Source organism: Peromyscus eremicus, chromosome 20, assembly GCF_949786415.1.
Source record: "Peromyscus eremicus chromosome 20, PerEre_H2_v1, whole genome shotgun sequence".
Classification (NCBI taxonomy): Eukaryota; Metazoa; Chordata; class Mammalia; order Rodentia; family Cricetidae; genus Peromyscus; species Peromyscus eremicus.
In genome coordinates, this window is record NC_081436.1 from 23430435 (window position 1) to 23451006 (window position 20572).

General features: G+C 55.3%; 1 protein-coding gene across 1 annotated transcript; it reads left to right on the top strand.

The window, feature by feature from the left end:
• Window positions 1–337: 337 nt before the first annotated feature.
• Window positions 338–19503, top strand: Sun2 (Sad1 and UNC84 domain containing 2). Its single transcript, XM_059247610.1, has 18 exons — window positions 338–437; window positions 2790–2945; window positions 3674–3864; window positions 4015–4155; window positions 4901–4996; window positions 5325–5418; window positions 6731–6810; window positions 10474–10601; window positions 13397–13657; window positions 14206–14283; window positions 14687–14730; window positions 15181–15346; window positions 15742–15963; window positions 16269–16353; window positions 16704–16819; window positions 16930–17097; window positions 17303–17395; window positions 18061–19503. Exons 2-18 carry the CDS (start codon window positions 2824–2826, stop codon window positions 18172–18174), a joined length of 2199 nt encoding a protein of 732 aa, XP_059103593.1. The 5' UTR covers window positions 338–437; window positions 2790–2823; the 3' UTR covers window positions 18175–19503.
• Window positions 19504–20572: the final 1069 nt, after the last annotated feature.

The following is a 20572-nucleotide window of genomic DNA, read 5'->3' on the forward strand; positions in this document are numbered from 1 at the left end:
CCTTTTAGGGCCCCTGCACCGGGCGCGCGTGGGCCGGGGAGCTCGCGAGCACACTCGGGTCTCCCAGCCTGGAGGTCGCACTCGCCTTCCGCTTCCCACGCGCGGACTCCAGAGCCCACGCGGAGGGCGGGCCGAGCCGGAGCCTTTGTGTTCAAACCGGCCAATGGGCGGCGCCGGAGGGCGGGGCGGGCCGGCGGGGCCCGGCCAATGGGCTGCAGGCTGTCAGCGTTGACTGACAGGCGCACACATACACACTCGGCCACGCGCGCGCCGCCCTGCCCCACTCGCGCAGCGCGGGCCTCCGTCGGCCGCATTGTCCGCCCACCGGCCCCGCGCCGTCCCGCGTCTCCGCTCCGCGCGCGTCGCAGCCGCCGGCCCGGCTCGGACCAGCCCGCGGCGCCGCCCGCGGGACCCCGACGCGGGAAGAGCCACGCAAGGTAAGGGACGGGGTGGGCCCGCCTTCCGCGGCCCCGCGCCGGCCTGACCCGGGTCGCCGTCCGGCCGAAGCGCCGGGCCAGGCCGGACCACAGCAGCCCCCGAGCGGCGCACGCCCCGGGCCACCCGCGGGCCGGCGCCCTGACGCATCGCGGTCACGGGGAGGGCGCTGTCCCCAGGCGGGACTTCCCCAGCAGCCTCCGGGGAGGAGAGCAGCCAAGACCCAGCCGCCCCAAACCGGCCCAGGGCAGTGCCACTGACCGATTCCTGGCACTGGAAGTTCCCAGCCTGCGCCACCGCCGCCTGTCACAACTCTGGGGGGAGGAGAGACAGAGGCCCACTTAGCTCAGTTCCAAAACAGCTTAACCCAACCAAACCAAAACAAAGCCATCGCGCGCCGGGGTGTGACTTAGAGCCAGGACAGCGGGGTGAGCGCCTGGAGCACTTTGCGTGTCCCATGGGAAGTGGAGTGGAAATGTCACGTGTAAGACTCCCCCCAAGATAGGGACCAAGTCTCAGTTGTAATGAGGGCTCTGAAGTGGAGAAGGATGTTTTCTTTGAGGGTTTTGTAACTGATGGCGGGGTAGAGGAGTGTCTATCTTAGCGGTTCCCCACAGGGTAGACCTTTGTCATCTTGTGAAACCTGCATGGCCGCTGTGGCAAACTATTTTGTGACAACAGGATGGAGCATGAAAAATAAAGATAAGAGCCACACAGCTCTGGGAGTGCTGGGAGGTGGCACACTGGAAGCGTTCCGTACCCTACCTCCCCACCTCCACAGAACGTTTAGATTCTTGCCAGCAGCAGCGTGGGTACTGTATAAACATGTTGCAATGTTTCTCCCCGCTGGCAAAGGCTTCATCTGCTGCAGCAGAGCAGGGGTTAAGAGGAGGAGGGCGTGGGTATCTGTAGCTGTCAGGTGGGGGTGGCAGTCATGGGTGGAACTGCCTTATAAGGACTGGAATACAACCCGGGGTCTAGGCCAACTTCCCGCTTTGGCTACTACCAGTTGGTCCCTTTACCAACTCTGCTGAAGAGAGTGAAGGATGCCAGAGGGGCATCCCACCTGGGAAGACGCCAGTTAGCCCAGACAGGAGGCTACTTGTCTTGCTAGCTGGATGAACCTGACCTTCTGGTTTCTATGGTCAGGGTTGGAGTGTGTTTCCCACCACTGGGAGGTCAGTGTCTACCAGGAATATCAGAAGCGATACAAAGTCACAATACCTGGAACTCTTGTTGGGATATAATTTTTTTGTAATTCCTGCCAGCCTAGGCTCGGAGATGCCTGTGCTGGTAATCTGAGATTTGAATTTGGGTTCCAGTGCTGAAAGGTTTATTTACCTTCACTCACGTGGTGGTGGAAGGCTGTCTCTGGCCAGCTCTTTTCACCTTGGCCTTCTTATCAATTTCACCCCACCCCATGGGGTGATGGTGACTATCCTATAGGCCAGACTGACTGCAACACTACACAGCAGCTCCACCTTCTGCATTACTTCGTTAACCAGTATTCGTTGTGTAACTGCTGAGTGACCACATAGTTTACAGCGAGGTTCCAAGTGTCTGTTAGATGGAGCTGTAACGCTTCCCAGACAACTTGTAAATGTTTTGATGGAATGCAGATGTCCAGGCCCTGATGCCTCTCTGGTCTCAGCAGAGAGACCTGGCTCTCCCCTACAGGCTGGTGTCTCAGGTTCCTCTCTTGTAGAAGGGCGATGATGGCCACCTTGCTTATGCCAGGGTCATTAATGAGTAGGAAAGGAAGCAGGCAGCCAGTAGTCATTTGTCATTGTCACACCAAGATGTCACATCACAGTGTGCGGAGGGGCTGCAGAATAGGAACACCATGACAAGGTAGAAGGGAAGGGTTTCTGCAGTTGGGATGGGGCCCTGAACCAATGATTGGGACTAAAGGGGAGGAAAGGAAAGCGTGCCCCATGGAAGGGAGCAATGGGTGTGAGGCTGGACATCTTAGGGGGACAATAAAGCACCGGTGGGGGGAGGGGCTGGAGGGCACGCCCCAGGAAGCTGTGATCAAAGCACCTGTCAGGTGGCAGTCTCCGCTTCCACATCAGAGGTTGAGCAGGGCCCAATTTTGGCTCCCTCAGTGCCAAGGAGGATAAAGACAAGCAGCCTATAAACTAGGAAGCCTTGTGAGAAGGGCTGTGGAGGAGGCCCCCGGAGTCCTAAGTAAATCCCAAGGCAGGTAGTAGCCAGGGGTGAGCGGAGAGAGATGCACACATCATCACAGGGCTGCATTGCCTGGGTGTGCAGGGTCTCTCTGCTCTGCAGTGAGGTGGTGCCAGTGTCTCTTCTGGGGAGCCACACACCTTAGATCTTGTCCTGTCTCCCCCAAGTTTCTCTCTTCAGGAGGAGGGTCCCTGCCCCATCATGTCAAGACGAAGCCAGCGTCTCACTCGCTACTCCCAGGATGACAATGATGGCGGCAGCAGCAGCGGTGGCAGCTCCGTGGCAGGGAGCCAGAGCACCCTGTTTAAAGACAGTCCTCTCAGGTAGGAACAGGGCAGGCAGCTAGCTCTTCCTGATGTCGTGGATGGAGATGAGATGCCTGTGTTGTTTGATCAAGAGGGTCCTGCCTTTCTTCACATCTGTAAGGATGCGCGGACCCAGGATGCTGCCTTCTCTGCCCACTGTGAGCAGGGGCCACCCAGCCTCAGGTTTAGTGAACAGGAAGTGGGGAGAGGCAGCTTCACACAAAAGCCAGGCAGGAAACACCAGAGCTGTAAGCTGGGCTCACAGCAGCAAGTCCTACTGTGGACGGGCGTGGCGGTCCAGCCGCCTTCCCCGGGCCCACACCTCACATTTCACCATCTTCGGGCCCATGACTCAGGGCAGCAATGCCTTGTTATCCTGCCTCCTGCAAGCCACAAGGCCCCTGAGGCTCTGGTTAGGTCTGGGAAGCCAGTTCAGGTTAGTCCAGATTTTCAGTAGGTTGTGGAAACTCCCGGTCCCACTAGAAAGCATGGCAAAACGTTTGTTTGGCTTTGAAGTTAGAAACCTGAATTGAATGATGACTCTGTCGCTAACCGATGAGGTCGCCCGCCTCTGGTGAGATTCAGTGATAGGTACTAGGAGCAGAGACCTAAGTACCTGTGCTGGGAAGTAGTCAGAAGTCGATGGGTTGTTGGTCGCCTGGCAACAAGGCCTACCCACGCAAAAAATGAGCTTGCCAGGGCTGTTGGCTCGCTTTCCCACCTCTCCCCTCATGGCTGTCCCACAGGACTTTGAAGAGGAAATCTAGCAACATGAAGCGCCTGTCGCCAGCTCCACAGCTCGGCCCCTCCTCTGACTCTCACACCTCCTACTACAGCGAGTCTGTGGTTCGGGAGTCCTACATAGGCAGCCCCCGGGCCGCGTCCCTTGCCAGGAGTGCCCTCCTGGATGACCGTCTCCACAGTGAGCCGTACTGGAGTGAGTACCCCAGATCTCCCTCCTAAGACCTAGTCTTCAAATTCCTCCCACCTGAGAGTTCCCAAGAGGGTGCTCCTCGGAGCACCCCTCAGCCCCAGGCCCCCGAGGTGGAGGCTGTGGGAGCTTGACAGAGCCCCTGTCCCCTGCCAGGCGGGGACCTGCGGGGGAGGAGGAGGAGAGGCACTGGTGATTCGGAGAGCAGCAAAGCCAACGGGCTCGCCACCGAGAGCAAGGCCTCAGAGGACTTTTTCGGCTCTTCCTCAGGCTACTCTTCAGAGGATGACTTTGCAGGTAGGCGCTGCCTCGTTAGCCCGTGTGAGTGGATTCTAGGGCTACAGGGGACCGGGAGGAGGGGCACCCTGACAATGTGAGATAACCTCACGTGTCATGGACACTTCACAGCTTCACTGAGAGCTGGGGGTAGAGCGTCAGTGGTAGAGAATTGGCCTAGCAAGCAAGCATGCAACCTTGTGTGTGTGTGTGTGTGTGTGTGTGTGTGTGTGTGTGTGTGTATACACGTGTGCACACCTTACTGGGTATCTACACCAAAGTGCTCCCTCCTGGCCCAAGCAGTCTCTCACCCAGAACTTTGTGTGTCTGTAGGCTCCTCCTCCACTAGTCTGTGAGTGACCCAGAACCACACCACTGTGTCTGGGCAGTTTAACCTGGGACTCAAGCATGGCCAATACTCAGTAATTTCCGTTACGTGCAGGAGTGATGCTCTTGTCTGGTTCTAAGGAACTAGAGATTGTCAGGAAGGAGAGGGCTGCGAAGGGACATAGAATGTCAGGGTCTGGGGACGTGGCTCAGAGGCACAGTACTCCAGCGAGCGCAGGTCCTAGATTCAGTCCCCAGGACCAGGAAGAAGATGGAGTTTTCCCGTCTCATCAGCTCACAAACATTCCTTGACTGACTGTGCTGGGCCAGTCTGACGCTCTGGGGGGAGGGAGGCTTCAGCCAAGGAGAAAACAGGTTCCACATCCGGGGCTCACCGTGATGGTGAGGAGTTGAGTTTGCTTCCTCCTCTTCCCTGCAGGCTACGCGGACTCCGACCAGGATGGTTCAGGGTCAGGGTTAAGGAGTGCAGCATCTCGGGCAGGCTCGTTTGTCTGGACACTGGTCACTTTTCCAGGTGGGTGCTCACGGCGTGCTAGGCTGCTTCCACACTCTGCAGCAGACACTCCTTCCTGTGTGACTGGGCACCCAGATGGAGTCGGGAAGGCTCCCTGTGAAATAATCTCTGGAAGCCAAGAGCTGCGGGAAGCCCCTAGCGGGTTTGAGCAGGAACCATTGCAGAGCAGGTTGGGGATAGGAAGACTGGGCAGGTGGACTTGGAAAGGGGTCACTGTAGAGTGGGACAAAGGGGGCCTGGCGAGGGTTGGGCCGGGGGCACACAGATGGGGAAAGGTAGTGTGTGTGTTAAATATGACCAAGTCTTAGGCTTAATGGCCACTTTTCAGGCCGGCTCTTCGGTCTTCTCTACTGGTGGGTTGGCACCACCTGGTACCGTCTGACGACTGCTGCCTCCCTTCTGGACGTCTTCGTCTTAACCAGGTGAGCGAGACCCCAGCCTTGATGATGAATCAGAACGACCTGGTACCACAGGGCCTGACAGAGCATCTGAGCTGGAATGTGGTCCACTGTTCCCTGAAGGTTCCCAGTCCACATGTAGCTTTTGGTGTAGTTAGGTTTTCCTCCCTAGTTAATAACTCTTCCAGCCACACTCTGGAACACAGGTTTGTGCTTCACCTGGGTCCTTCCTAAGAACCAAGTGCCACCCAGCCCAGCCACTTCCCATCCTCGGAGGAAGGCTGGCTTTGCTCCCACTGACAAGCTGTGAGGCACTAATTCAAAAGTGGGATAGAAAGTTCTGACTCCTTAGGCCTACGACACGCCACATTCCAGAGTTCTGCTCATGGTCAGAAGCCATGAAGAGACATTGTCTGAGGATGCTGTGGGGTTATTCCCCAAGTTCCCAAACCAGCAGAACAGAGGTGTAGGGCCATATCCCTTGGGCAGAGAACAAAGTCTAGAACCAGGAGATCAGGGCACTTGTGGCCAAGTCCAGGTCATGGAGCATGACTAGTGCTGGAAAGAGGGAGAGTCACCAAAGAACCTGAGAGAATCGAGAATCAGTCAGGAGGACTGAGTCTGAAGCCAACCTGAGCTATATGGGGAGTCCAGATCAGCCTGGGCTACCTATCAAGACCTTATTTCAGAAATATATGTGTGGGGGCTGGAGAGATGGCTCAGTGGTTAAGGGCACTGACTGCTCTTCCAAAGGTCATGAGTTCAGTTCCCAGCAACCACATGGTGGCTCACAACCACCTGTAATGAGATCTGGTGCCCTCTTCTGGCCTTCAGGGACACATGCAGGCAGAATGCTGTATACATAATAAATCTTTTTTAAAAAAATTAAAAAATATATATATATATGTGTGGTGGGTGTGTGGGATGGCTGGAGAGATGGCTCAGTGGTTAGAGCACTGGTAGATCTTCCAGAGAACTGAGTTCAATTCCCAGCACCCACATGGTGGCTCACAGCCATCTGTAACTCCAGTTCCAGGGGATACAATACCCTCTTTTGGACTCTGAAAGCATCTACACTCACCTACACAAATGTCTATACATATACATACACATAATTAAAAATAAGATTTAAAATACACAGAGCCAAAATTTCCCTACTCTGAGGACCTACAGGTCACATTCTAGTGGACTGGTCCAGCCCTAGTCCTATGGGAAGCTGAAGGGTACATGCTTTAACTCTATAGTTTAGAGTTCTAGAAAAGCCCCAAGGGACCAGGGGGAGCATGGAGGCCCAGATCCCACATGCTGATGTCTGCCTTCTATCTGCCCTCCCGAGGTCCAAGCACTTCCCACTGAACCTGAAGACTTTCCTGTGGTTCCTCCTGTTCCTGCTGCTCCTGACTGGTCTGACTTATGGTAAGCAGGGGTGGAAGAGAGGGAAGCCAGAGGCAGGGGTAGAGTGTGGGGGGTAACAGTGATCCAGGGGTAGGGTGTGTGGGGTAACAGTGATCCAGGGGTAGAGTGTGGGGTAACAGTGATCCAGGGGTAGAGTGTGGGGGGTAACAGTGATCCAGGGGTAGGGTGTGGGGTAACAGTGATCCAGGGGTAGGGTGTGGGGGTAACAGTGATCCAGGGATAGAGTGTGGGGGGTAACAGTGATCCAGGGGTAGGGTGTGGGGTAATAGTGATCCAGGGGTAGGGTGTGAGGTAACAGTGATCCAGGGGTAGAGTGTGGGGGGTAACAGTGATTCAGGGGTAGGGTGTGGGGTAACAGTGATCCAGGGGTAGAGTGTGGGGTAACAGTGATCCAAGGGTAGGGTGTGGGGTAACAGTGATCCAGGGGTAGGGTGTGGGGTAACAGTGATCCAGGGGTAGAGTGTGGGGGGTAACAGTGATCCAGGGGTAGGGTGTGGGGTAACAGTGATCCAGGGGTAGAGTGTGGGGTAACAGTGATCCAGGGGTAGAGTGTGGGGGGTAACAGTGATCCAGGGGTAGGGTGTGGGGTAACAGTGATCCAGGGGTAGGGTGTGGGGTAACAGTGATCCAGGGGTAGGGTGGGAGGTAACAGTGATCCAGGGGTAGGGTGGGGGTGGGGTAACAGTGATCCAGGGGTAGGGTGTGGGGGGCAACAGTGATCCAGGGGTAGGGTGTGGGGTAACAGTGATCCAGGGGTAGGGTGTGGGGTAACAGTGATTCAGGGGTAAGGTGTGGGGTAACAGTGATCCAGGGGTAGGGTGTGGGGTAACAGTGATCCAGGGGTAGGGTGTGGGTTAACAGTGATCCAGGGGTAGGGTGGGGGGTAACAGTAATCCAGGGGTAGGGTGTGGGGTAACAGTGATCCAGGGGTAGAGTGTGGGGGGTAACAGTGATCCAGGGGTAGGGTGTGGGGTAACAGTGATCCAGGGGTAGGGTGGGGGGGGTAACAGTAATCCAGGGGTAGGGTGGGGGGTAACAGTGATCCAGGGGTAGGGTGGGGGGGTAACAGTGATCCAGGGTAGGGTGTGGGGTAACAGTGATCCAGGGGTAGGGTGTGGGGTAACAGTGATTCAGGGGTAAGGTGTGGGGTAACAGTGATCCAGGGGTAGGGTGTGGGGTAACAGTGATCCAGGGGTAGGGTGTGGGTTAACAGTGATCCAGGGGTAGGGTGGGGGGTAACAGTAATCCAGGGGTAGGGTGTGGGGTAACAGTGATCCAGGGGTAGAGTGTGGGGGGTAACAGTGATCCAGGGGTAGGGTGTGGGGTAACAGTGATCCAGGGGTAGGGTGGGGGGGGTAACAGTAATCCAGGGGTAGGGTGGGGGGTAACAGTGATCCAGGGGTAGGGTGGGGGGGTAACAGTGATCCAGGGTAGGGTGTGGGGTAACAGTGATCCAGGGGTAGGGTGTGGGGTAACAGTGATCCAGGGGTAGGGTGGGGGGGTAACAGTGATCCAGGGGTAGGGTGGGAGGTAACAGTGATCCAGGGGTAGGGTGTGGGGGGGTAACAGTGATCCAGGGGTAGGGTGTGGGGGGGGGTAACAGTGATCCAGGGGTAGGGTGTGTGTGGGGGTAACAGTGATCCAGGGGTAGGGTGTGGGGGATAACAGTGATCCAGGGGTAGGTTGGGGGGGGGTAACAGTGATCCAGGGGTAGGGTGGGGGTGGGGTAACAGTGATCCAGGGGTAGGGTGGGGGGTAACAGTAATCCAGGGGTAGGGTGGGGGGGGGGTAACAGTAATCCAGGGGTAGGGTGGGGGGGGGTAACAGTAATCCAGGGGTAGGGTGGGGGGTAACAGTGATCCAGGGGTAGGGTGGGGGGTAACAGTGATCCAGGGGTAGGGTGGGGGGTAACAGTGATCCAGGGGTAGGGTGTGGGGGATAACAGTGATCCAGGGGTAGGGTGGGGGGGGGTAACAGTAATCCAGGGGTAGGGTGGGGGGTAACAGTGATCCAGGGGTAGGGTGGGGGGTAACAGTGATCCAGGGGTAGGGTGGGGGGTAACAGTGATCCAGGGGTAGGGTGGGGGGTAACAGTGATCCAGGGGTAGGGTGTGGCAGATGCTGGGCTAACAGTGATCCAGTGGGCTGGGTCACAGGCAGAGCCCTGGGCCTGACTTTCCCACTCCCCAACCCCACCTACAGACCCCGGCTGTCCTGTCTGAGTATCCCAGGGCTGAGGGGCTATGCCTCCTCTGACCTTGCCCTTGCTGTAGTACAGGGTGCCTCTGGGAGGACACGCCCCTGGACAGCTACTCTGTGGTAGCAAGCAGGAACTCTGAGCTATTATTAGGAGCAGCTATTTTCCCTCTATTCCAAATCAGGACAGTCTGTGCAAGTGGATTGTTTTTACAAGATCAAGTGAAACCTTTGGCTGCCTTTATGCTAGAAGCCGTGAAACGGCGAAAAGAGAACTGGCTGGGACACTCAGAGCCGCTTGCCCACAGCTCTGCCTCGCTCTGCCCGTCTCAGAGCCTTCTTGGCGTCTTTGCCTCGGGTGTTCCACTTCTCACTGGACGGTCTCACTGAGTTTCCGGTTTCATGTGATTTAGCTGTGTAGTCCCGGCTCACTCTCAATGACTGCAGTAGCTTGTAGAAAGTTGGTTTTATAGTCTTGTACTTTTTTTTTTTTTTTTTTTTTGGGAGGCAGGGTTTCTCTGTGTAGCCCTCGCTGTCCTAGAACTCTCTAAAGAGCAGGCTGGCCTTGAACTCCCAAGTGCTGGGATTAAAGGAGCGCCACCACCACTGCCCGGCATATTTTTATTAATAAGAGGGCAGGACATTTTTCCAAATGTTGGTTTCCTTTTTGTTTCCTGTTACAAGAACAACTTGTTCGTACCTAGTGGAAACTGGGCATCACCCTTAAAACAATAATTCTTTTATTACTCACCATAGTGTGGTGTCTATTCTGTCAGCACTTCCCCAGGCGTGGAGCACAGCTCAGCCTGAGCGTCACCCTTTCCTCATGGGGGGACAGAGCTGCTGTCACAGCCAGGGCATGTGGAGGTGCGAGTGGAGAGGGTCCAGACCTGCTCAGGGAGCGTGTGCGTGGTGGTGTCTACACCACCTAGTGACTGTGTAGACTCCCTTCCCCTCCCTGCTCAAGGCTGGTAACTAAGTGGCAAACAGACATTTTTTTCAGGCGCTCCGTTTCTCTGTGACTGTAGTCTTGGGCCCTGATCCTGGGAACTCAGTGTCTCACCTTAAAGCGGGTGGGTGCTGTGTTCTCTTGAGTGATGCTCAGTGTCAGCAGCCCATGGAGCTGGAGAGCGGCTAAGCCCCCTCACAAATGGCCACTTCAGCCATTTAACCCTTCTGCTGGACAGGGCAGCCAGTGGTAGTTGTCAGAGCTCCCCAGAGGACTGTGCACTGAGAGGCGAATGCTACCATCGGGGCTGGGTTCCACCCCTGGAAATCTGGAGCTGGTAAAGGAAGGTGCTCTCACATAAGTCTCACTGTCTGTGGAATGAGCGAAGGAACCCGGGTGATGTTAGCATGCATGTGCTGTGAGGTCATGGGGTGTCGTTTCCACCCCTGGTAGCGCAGGACTCACAATGGGTGACACAGGCCGTATGACAGGTTCTAAGCATGCTTTCCCTGTGCCTAGGTGCTTGGTATTTTTACCCCTTCGGGCTGCATACATTGCAGCCCACCTTGGCCTCCTGGTGGGCAGCAAAGGAGAGCAGGAGGCAGCCAGAGGTGTGGGAATCCAGAGATGCCTCCCCGCACTTCCAGGTGAGTTCATGGGTGCTGAGGGTGGTGAGCGGACTTCTCCAGCCTGACTTTTCAAGTGGCATCGCGGCTCACACAAAACTACAGCACCCTTTCCCTGGTTGGCTGTGTGAGGTGGAGGTCATGGGGGAGCTAACTGTCCCCTAAACACAGCTCAAGTTACGTGCATGCTCAGAAAGCAGAAGGAAGGGGCTGGCAAACGGTCTTGTTGCCTTTCAATGTGATTTCTCCATATTGCCACGGCTTCTGTGTGTAACATCCTGATCAGGCACCTCCCCGCTCCCCAACTTAAACTTGTGGCTTAAGACTTTAAGTATGTAGTGGCTGTGGGTCTGGAAGGCCCAGGGGGGCCCTTCTGGGCTGAACCAGGACAGGCTGTGCTAGTTGCTCAGTGGGACAGCTGGCCCAGGTGCTCTTTGTTCACCTAGCAGGCTAGCCTGGGCTAGCACAGCTGTGTGGAAGCAAGTCAGATGAGTTGGGAGCTGCAGAAGGGGTATCAGGGACAGACCAGATTCAAGGAGGGGGAGTCAAGGAGAGGGAAGCCTCTCCAGCAAGCAGCTGCTGGGCCACTCTGCAGAGGCTGCAGACATGGGGGTGAGAAGTGGTCAGTTTATAATCTGCTCAGGTCTTAAGATGGGGCAGGTCCAGGCTGTGCTCTCCAGGGGCCTGTAGCCACTTGTGGTAACAAATGGACATAACCAGAATGTGGTAGAAATACAGGACACCCAAAACTCTGTCCCAGGGCTAGAGGGGCTGGCTCAAGGCACAACATGCTTGCTGTGTGAGTATGAGACCTGAGTCCTGAGTTCAGGTCCCCAGTATGACTAGTGCACACCTATAACCCTGGTGCTGGGGGTGGCGGTAGAGTCAGGTGGATCTCGAGGGCTTGTTGGCCAATCAGGCTAGCCGAAATGGTGAGCTCCCGGTTCAATGAGAGAGCCTGTCTCACAAAATAAGATGGAGAGCCATAGAGAGAGACATCTGATGTCAGCCTCTGGCTCCCCTGGTGCACAAGCAAGTACATCTTCACATACATGTGTACACACATATGCATACACACACAGGAGCATGGCACATGCACACAAATCTTTGTCTCAGCAGGGCATGGTGGCTCACATCTGTAGTCCTGGCACTTGGGAGGCTGAGGCAGGAGAATCCCCATGAATTTGCAGTTAGCCTGGCCTACATAGTAAACTGCAGGACAGTCTGGACTAAGAGTGAGACCCTTTCTCAAGAAAACAAACCCCCCAAACTCTTTGTCCTCTAGTGATTTGAACTTGGCTTGTACCTGTAGAGTTAAGCTTGCCACGTTTTAAATCATATGTTCCAGCACGGTACTTTTCCTGAATATGACCTTTGTTGTTGTTGTTGTTTTGAGACAGGGTTTCTCTGTGTAGTTTTGGTGCCTGTCCTGGAACTCACTCTGTAGACCAGGCTGGCCTTGAACTCACAGATATCTGCCTGGCTCTGCCTCCTGAGCTGGATTAAAGGTGTGTACCACCACTGCCTGGCTGATCTTACTTCTTTTTTTTTTTTTTTTTTGGTTTTTTTTTTTTTTTTGGTTTTTCGAGACAGGGTTTCTCTGTATAGCTTTGCGCCTTTCCTGGAACTCACTTGGTAGCCAAGGCCGGCCTCGAACTCACAGAGATCCGCCTGGCTCTGCGTCCCAAGTGCTGGGATTAAAGGCGTGCGCCACCACTGCCTGGCCTGATCTTACTTCTTAAAATGATGGCATCTCTTACCATCTGCAAACTCCTTTTAAAATTACCCCTTGAAGAGATGAGGACCAAAGCAGTCTTGGGCCACTTTTCATGTGAAAAGGGAAAGTAAAGCCAGCAGAGCTTGGCCTGGCTTCCGCTAGTGTGAAGACAACTGATTTAGAGAGGTGACGGCAGGGGCAGGACAGGGCAGGCTGGGATAGGATTCTGTGCTTGCTGCCTTTTGAGTCATGTGAGCATATATGTGAAACAGAATTTCTAAAGCCTGAGACCTCTGCCCCAAAGTCCTTTACTCTTTAAGGATCGACTGTTAGATTGCGTTTTGTAATTTCTCTTGGCAAAGATTTTGTTGTTTGGCCAACAGGAGTCTTCAGAATTCATGACACACTATCAGATGCCACCCTTGGTCCAAATGGCTGTTACTACATCTTCTCTGTAGGACATTCATTTAAATGAGGAAAATGCAAAGCTTTCAAACCATACATCCTTTGGTGTAGTTATCTAGGGAAGAGCAAAAGCACTTGAAAGTCAAAAGCTACCCCCTCCCAACCTTACACAGCTCATGGGCTGCCCTGCTGGGTCCCTGTGGCCATCCTACAACTCCACGAAATTTTCGTGCCTAGTCCCTGTGTTCAGACCCGTCTCCCAGCCACCTTTCCCTCCACATTGGGCTCTGATGGGGCCTACATGTTTAGGGAGCCTTGGCCCGCGCCTGCAGCATGCGTCCTGTATCTCCTGGCAGATGCTGCAGCTGCTGGCCATGTCCCAGATGTTTCTGCTTTGTTTCTTTGTTTTTGTTTTTTCAAGCTAGAGTCTTACTAGATATCTCTGGCTGTCCTGGAACTCACTCTGTAGACCAGGCTGGCCTCAAACTCACAGAGATCCACCTGCCTCTGCCTTCCAAATGCTGGGATTAAAGGTGTGCGCTACTACGCCTAGCTGCCATGTCCAACTGTGCTGAGTCCGAAGCCTCTCAAATTCTCTTCTCTCTGCCAGCTGTTTCAGTGGCCATACCCAGAAAGCCTTGTGGTAGGCTCCCCAGTCCCCTCAACTTCTCTTCTTCCCCTCTGGCCCCACCAGGCTGAGCAGCGGATCCTCTCCCGGGTGCACTCCCTGGAGCGGCGCCTGGAAGCTCTTGCTGCGGAGTTTTCCTCCAACTGGCAGAAGGAGGCCATCCGGCTGGAGCGGCTGGAGCTGCGGCAGGGGGCTACTGGCCACGGAGGCGGCAGCAGCAGTGGCCTGAGCCACGAGGACACCCTGTCTCTCCTGGAAGGGTTGGTGAGCCGCCGTGAGGCTGTCTTGAAGGAGGACTTGCGCAGGGACACAGCGGCTCGTCTCCAGGTGAGGGAACAGCATGGCCTGGGTGTGGGACCACACATCCTGAGGGTGATGCCATAGAAAACCCTGGAAGTACACATGTTGGGTGCAGGAGGCCCCGCAGGGCATGAGGGAGACAGTAGCGTGTAATATAGAGTCACTCACCAGATACCCGGTCAAGATGATGCTCCCTTCCATGGTGGGAGTGCCCAGCTTAGTGCCTGATACCAGTAACGTGGTAGACACCAGGTGGTACTCCTTGGTTTCGGAGCCTTGTAGCACAAGGCCAGGAGCTGAAACCCTGGAGTTAAAAGTCCCAGGACGAGCCCAGTCAGACCACATCCTAGTCACATGTGTTCCTCCAAGGGCAGCTGTCACACCTCAGTCTCTCGGGGCATGATGGCACACACCTCTAATCCCATCACTCAGGAGGCAGAGGCAGGTGGATCTCTAAGTTTGAGACCAGCCTGTTCTACATATCAGAGTTCCAGGACAGCCAGGGCTACATAGAGAGACAGTCTAAAACAAAACAGAGTGAACTAAAAGGCCAGCTTCCTCCTCATATCTGGCAGGAAGAACTGGCAGCCCTGAGGGCAGAGCATCACCAAGACTCAGAAGATCTCTTCAAGAAGATTGTCCAGACCTCTCAGGTCAGTGGCATGTAGCCGTGCCCTGGGATCTCACCCAAACTTAGATCTGTCCGTGGTTCTTCCACGGACACTGCTGGGATGTTGAGTAGAAGGGGAGTAGTCTCATGCCTTCTCCAGGGGCGGACCTTGCCTCAGGTAGATGCTCCACAGTGACCCCTGGGACGTGCATGGGGCAAGGACGGTAGTTGTGCTGGGTGTGTTTGTGCTCAGTGAACGTAAACTTACCTAGGTGGGAGTGAGTCTGGGAGATCCACAGAAGGACTTCAGCTGGTTTGGTCTCTGCTGAAAGAGCTGGGAGACCCCGAGGCAGGGATGTAGTTAAGCAAAGACTCGCACATAGAACAGTCTTCAGATTTCTCTGAACTCTGCAATTCTTGTCCTTGTCCCTCCTTCCTGCTCCCAGGAGTCTGAGGCTCGTGTCCAGCAGCTGAAGACAGAGTGGCAAAGGTAATAGCTGCCATCTGGCCAAGGCCTGCTCTGGCACCCCGTTAGTGCTCGGTCTGGTCTCTTGAGGAAGGCTGGTTGAGACTTAGTTTAGGACCCTGCCTGCAGCCTCTAAGGTACAGGGCAGGTTGGTGAGGACTGGGGTGGCAGGGACAGGCACTGGGTGAAACCGGAGCTGGTGGGCTGGTCTCTTCTCTGTGGCTTATGCTCTTGGGACCAGGCTGTGAAGGCATGGGAAGCCATGGCATTGTGAATTGTGTACTCCAAGCTTAGAGGGAATCGGGCCAGCTAGTTCCCAAGCTCCTGTGCTGTGTTCTACTGCCACACTCCAAGGGCAGTCCTGCTCCTTCACACACAGTGAGCGGTGGGCATACACCTTATGACAGGAGTCAGTCAGGGGTCCTCTGCCTTCCTCAGCATGGCCTTACCTTGCTTCCCTCCCTCTGGGATTAGGATGACTCAGGAGGCCTTCCAGGAGAGCTCTATGAAGGAGCTGGGACGGCTGGAAGCCCAGCTGGCCAGCCTACGGCAGGAGCTGGCTGCCCTGACTCTGAGGCAGAACTCGGTGGCAGATGAAGTGGGACTGTTGCCACAGAAAATCCAGGCTGCCAGAGCTGATGTGAGTTGGAATTACCCAAAGCCCTGCCGAACACCCTCCCCTCTGAGACCACCCACCTGGGGGCGGGGTCTACCAGCCGGAGCTTTATTCCTAGCCTGTTGTCTGAGACCACCCACCTGGGGGCGGGGCCCACCAGCCGGGGCAGTACCCCTGGCCAGCTAGCTGTTCTAGAGGCACGTACAGGGCTGGACTGATGCAGACCTGGACTCTGGGGGAAATGCTATCCGTGCCTGGTCACTGTTCCCAGGAAAGTAGTTCCTAACCTCTAACCTCTCTCCCAGGGTCTCCTTCCCTTCCGGCTTTGCTCCCTCCCTGAGTGATAGTCACCAGCCCTGTCATAGCAGCGCCTGCCATTCCTGCAAGCTTCTTAGTGATCCTGCTGCCTCTGTCCCTAGGTGGAATCCCAGTTCCCTGACTGGGTCAGTCAGTTCCTTCTCCGAGATAAGGGTGCCCGTAGCGGACTCCTACAGAGAGATGAGATGCATGCCCAGCTGCAGGAGCTGGAGAGCAAGATCCTTGCCAGCATGGCTGAGATGCAGGGCATGTCAGCCAGGGAGGCGGCAGCTTCTCTGGGACGGACACTGCAGAAAGAAGGCGTGGTTGGGGTGACAGAGGAGGTAAGGGATGACTACCCTGCCAGCACACTGCTTTCTCCCCTGGAAGCTGTAGACCTGAACACTCCTACACTACCAGCTCCTCACATGTTCTAGGACATAAGTGATGGACCCTCCTGGCTGGAGGTTTGGGCGTATGTTCCAGGCCAAGTGTGGGTGGTGGAGGTGTACAAGACCGGCTTGGGTACCATTGGTGCTAGTCTAGTAGGGTCAGTCCATGGGTATGCATGCAATGTCTGTGCACCATGGGTATGCATGCAATGTCTGTGCCCCATTCACATGTCCTCTGTTCCTTGGACTTGTTTTAGCAAGTGCACCGGATCGTCAAGCAGGCCCTGCAGCGCTACAGTGAGGACCGTATTGGAATGGTAGACTACGCCCTGGAATCAGGAGGTATGTCTGCTGCCTTCACCACTTGGCCTTCCCTTGGTCCTTAATATGGCTAGGCCCCGAGTCTGCCAGGCAGCACAGAGCTAAGCAGCCAGGGTTTGGGGCCAGTACCAACCAGACACCCAACCTCGACTCCCAACCGAGGCCAGAGGCAGCTGAGGGAAGCCATGAGGCACTGAGTGGCATCCCTGGCTGGGAGAGGCCTTGTGAATCTCGGTTAGAACTAAGGGCTGGGCTTCGGGTACTTGTCTCCATGCGCTGTGAGGAGACAGACAGTAGCTCTTCCGTCTTGGAACCCACGGAGCTTATTGGGCCTCCCCACTATGAGCTTAACCCTTTCTTTGCTGCGGCAGGGGCCAGTGTTATCAGTACCCGGTGTTCCGAGACTTACGAGACAAAGACGGCCCTCCTCAGCCTCTTTGGCATCCCCTTGTGGTACCACTCCCAGTCACCCCGAGTCATTCTCCAGGTGGGTAATCTGTGAGGGCCCAATGCACTCTGAACACAGTGGGAGATGCCCCTATCTTAGCCAGACCTGTATTGAAGCCCCTTAGCTGACATGCTTTTCACCCTCTCCAGCCAGATGTGCACCCAGGCAACTGCTGGGCCTTCCAGGGGCCTCAGGGCTTTGCTGTGGTCCGCCTCTCTGCCCGCATCCGCCCCACAGCTGTCACCTTAGAACATGTGCCCAAGGCCTTGTCCCCCAACAGCACGATCTCCAGTGCTCCCAAGGACTTCGCCATCTTTGTGAGTACCTGCTCTGTGTGGGGATAAAAGGGGGAGGGTGTCTTGGCTGAGAATCACATTTGGGTGGCTCTGGCAGTGAGGGGGTTAATGCATTTAAAAGAAGAGAGCTGGTTTGGGACCTGGCCCTTCTGTGTAGCTGCAGTGACACCAGGTGAGAGTGCAGTGGCCTTCCCTGACCCCCCCATTCCTGTATGCTTTTCTGCAGGGCTTTGATGAAGACCTGCAGCAGGAAGGGACACTTCTTGGCACATTTGCCTATGACCAGGATGGGGAGCCCATCCAGACCTTCTATTTCCAGGTACAGGACTGCGTGCTTATGGGGTAGTACACCTCCCCCCACTCCCACCCCCGTCAACAGCAGACATCTCCCAGTACTGGCACTGCCAGGAACAGGGTTCAGAGATCCATCTTCCCATCCTGCCTTAGTTCAGGGTATAGGATAGACACGACTCTCCTGTCAATGACAGATGGCAGCATCCAGAGCTTCCTGAGCAGGGCTCCGCTGAAGTGAGTTTTATTAAAGAAGGGTTGTGACAAGGATGTAACTATGATGGATGTTCAAGATGATCAGTGTGCACTCAGCCAGAGTTTCAGACAGGGCATGTGGCCTAAATAGTGGGCATCCAGTCTTCTAGGACAGAGGCAGGTTCTGGTGTGAGGGATGGGGCTCAGTTCATTCCAATTCTTTGGTTAGTGTTTTTTCCTCTGTGTGTGTGTGTGTGTGTGTGTGTGCGCCCGCTCACATGCATAGTAGCCCTAGGAACCCTGAAGTCCTCCAGGGCCTTTGGCCTAGAAACTTTGTTCCAGGAAATAGAAACTTTAGAAATTCAGTTTTTTTTGTTTTTATTTTGACCCCCAGGGGAGGAGACACCCGGCTGCCGGAGTGACTCCCCCCCAGTCCCTTCTGTTGGTGAGGTGTCAAGGGACGCTGTGACATTGAATCCCTCTTCTTTCTCTACCTAGGCCTCTAAGATGGCCACATACCAAGTCGTGGAGCTCCGGATCCTGACCAACTGGGGCCACCCTGAGTACACGTGCATCTACCGCTTCCGGGTGCATGGAGAGCCTGCCCACTAGCCCTTTGAGACCTCGTGCCTACTGCTAGCCACCTGGGAGGCTCAGCCTTCCCAGCATCCACCCCTGCGCTGAGTGGGTGCACAGCACCGCACCACTGCCCGCACATGCTTGATAGCGCTGACTTCCAGGAGCAAGAACAAAGGCAGCTCGTGTAGGGTTCCCTGCACAGCCAAGCAGCCTGAGGTTGCCAACAGGCTCCCGTGCCTCTCTCAGTCCTTCCTCTAGAGCTAGGCGCCCGCCTGCCAGGGTGTATATATGTAGCATACTTTGGAGGACTAGGAGTCAGGAAGTGAGACTATATTTGGTGGAGGGACTGGCACCAGGGAGCTCCTGGTAGGTGCCAAAGCCATGGCCACACTAAGCCAGAGCCCCAGGGAGGTGAGCTGGGGGGTCTTGTGGCCTTTTAGGACAGTGCTCAGCACTGTGCAGCGGAGACTGTCTCTGGCAGGCGCCTGGTAAAGGACTCGGGCTGCTGTGTTCTTCTAGCGTGGCAGGTACCATGGCCCACAGGGCCCCTAGGGTTTCTTGTATCCTGGGGGTACCAGCTCCTGTGTGCCTCTGAGGACTGCTGTCTGTGCCAACCTAGACGATCCCCAGTGCTGGGGACCATTGCTTTTTCTTCTGATGTGGGAGGAGGGTCTACTCTACTTCATTCCTGCTGTATCCCGCTTGTGCTCCAGAGCAAGCTTTCCACTCCTCCAGGGGAGGACCTAGGCTCTTTGGGGCCATTCCATCAGGGTAGCCTAGAAGAGGGGAAACGACTTTGTGGGCTCTCCTGGTCCAGTGCCAATAGCCACGGTGTGGCTCAAGGTGCCAGGTGGAGAGGCTACACTAGGCTATCCCATCTAAGGAGACCCTAGTGAGGGTCCTGCCCACTCTAAAGCAACCCCCCTTGGGCTCTCAGCTCTTAGATTCCGTTTCCTTTCTGACGCCTTCTCTAGGGGGGCAGTTGGGCAGAAGAAGTTCCCTTGTGTGAGGAGGAGGAAGTCTTAGACTGAACGGCCTGCTGTACTATATATAGAATTCTCAAGGTCTGGTTTAACTGAAAAGCTCCAGCCTTGATTCCTAGCCCCATTCTGAGGGGTACCAGCTGTTACTCAGTTCCTAGTTCCTGGCCTGTGGGAAAGGCCAGGGGGAGCTGCCAGGCAGGGGCAAGCAGGAGCCGTTAGGTGTTCTGGGAAGCGGCTGCCTGCACAGCCCTGCCCTCGGGGCTTGTTCCGTTCTCGCTTTCCTGTGACAGATGCTGCACTGTTGGTTCTTTTTTAAACAAACAAAACCCTCTCCAGACTAATTTATGCCTATGCAAAAATAAAGGATGCCCAGGATCAGTGGATTCTGCTTTTTTTCTGGTTGTCACAGAGCAACTCAGCTGCTCTTGGAGATACAAGGGACTGAATTCTTAGCCAAAGCACTATACCCAAAGACTTGGTCCTAATGCGCAGAAACCCAGGCCTTCGGTTAAAATCCACTGGGATGAACTTGGAACCCCAGCTAAGGTCCACTCCAGTGTTTCTGGATTTGCGGGCTGGCAGAAGGGAGTTCGAGGACTTTAGGTGATGTCATCAAGACTACCCTGAGCAGGAGGACTTCCCTGTCTCTGCTTAAACAAAGGCAGAGGGCCTCAGGCTTGAGGAGTCTCCTGAAGGGTCTGCCAGGATCTGCCAGGGCCTGGGGGAGAGGCCTGATGGCTACCTAGATTCAGCTCAGGGTGATACTTCACCAGGGCTGAGGTGCCTCCTACTGACCATGGCATCTTGCCCAGAGCTGGTTCTCGCCATAGCTGAGAAATAAAAACAAGAACTGGTCAGCAGGCAGGAGAGGGTGCTGGCTGGAGTACAAGTTGGCCCAGAGCCCAGGGACACGATCTGTACTCAAACTCCTTTCCACAAAACAGACACCACCGGGCAGGAAGGGCCCCAACGAACAGTCCAGTAACTTGCCACACACCATCAGGGCTCAGTGCCTCTGCCACCTGAACACATTCAGATCCTCTGGGCCTCTCACACTGACCCTCACAACGTTGTCTCCCTAACCCCAACCCAGCCAGATGCACCCCTGCACATGGCACATTCCTGTTACATCATCTCAGTGCCAGGCACCAATGAGCCTGGACAGCTGCTGCATGTGACGTGCGGACCTGGCCACCTCCATCCCACCCCACCCTACAGACTCCGTCCTAGAAAAGATGCGGCACACTCAAGTTGTACATTCAGAAGGCGGGGTCTTGTCTTTATGAGACTGACAGACTAACAACTTTATTCTTGATTGACTACAAATGGGCTGGTGTTTTCTCTAAATGGAGAGCTGAGAAGCCCGAGTTCTGCAGGGACCTTTGTAGTCCCTATTAATGACAGTTCAACACTGAATTCAGTCAGCTTCTCTGGCCATACCCAGACAT

Bases quoted from the DNA above. Each gene is read 5' to 3' on its own strand.
- Sun2 (XM_059247610.1), top strand. From the start codon at position 2,824: ATGTCAAGACGAAGCCAGCGTCTCACTCGCTACTCCCAGGATGACAAT. The intron at 13,658-14,205 runs GTGAGGGAACAG...CATATCTGGCAG, and splicing joins ACACAGCGGCTCGTCTCCAG to GAAGAACTGGCAGCCCTGAG. The intron at 15,964-16,268 runs GTAAGGGATGAC...GACTTGTTTTAG, and splicing joins TGGTTGGGGTGACAGAGGAG to CAAGTGCACCGGATCGTCAA.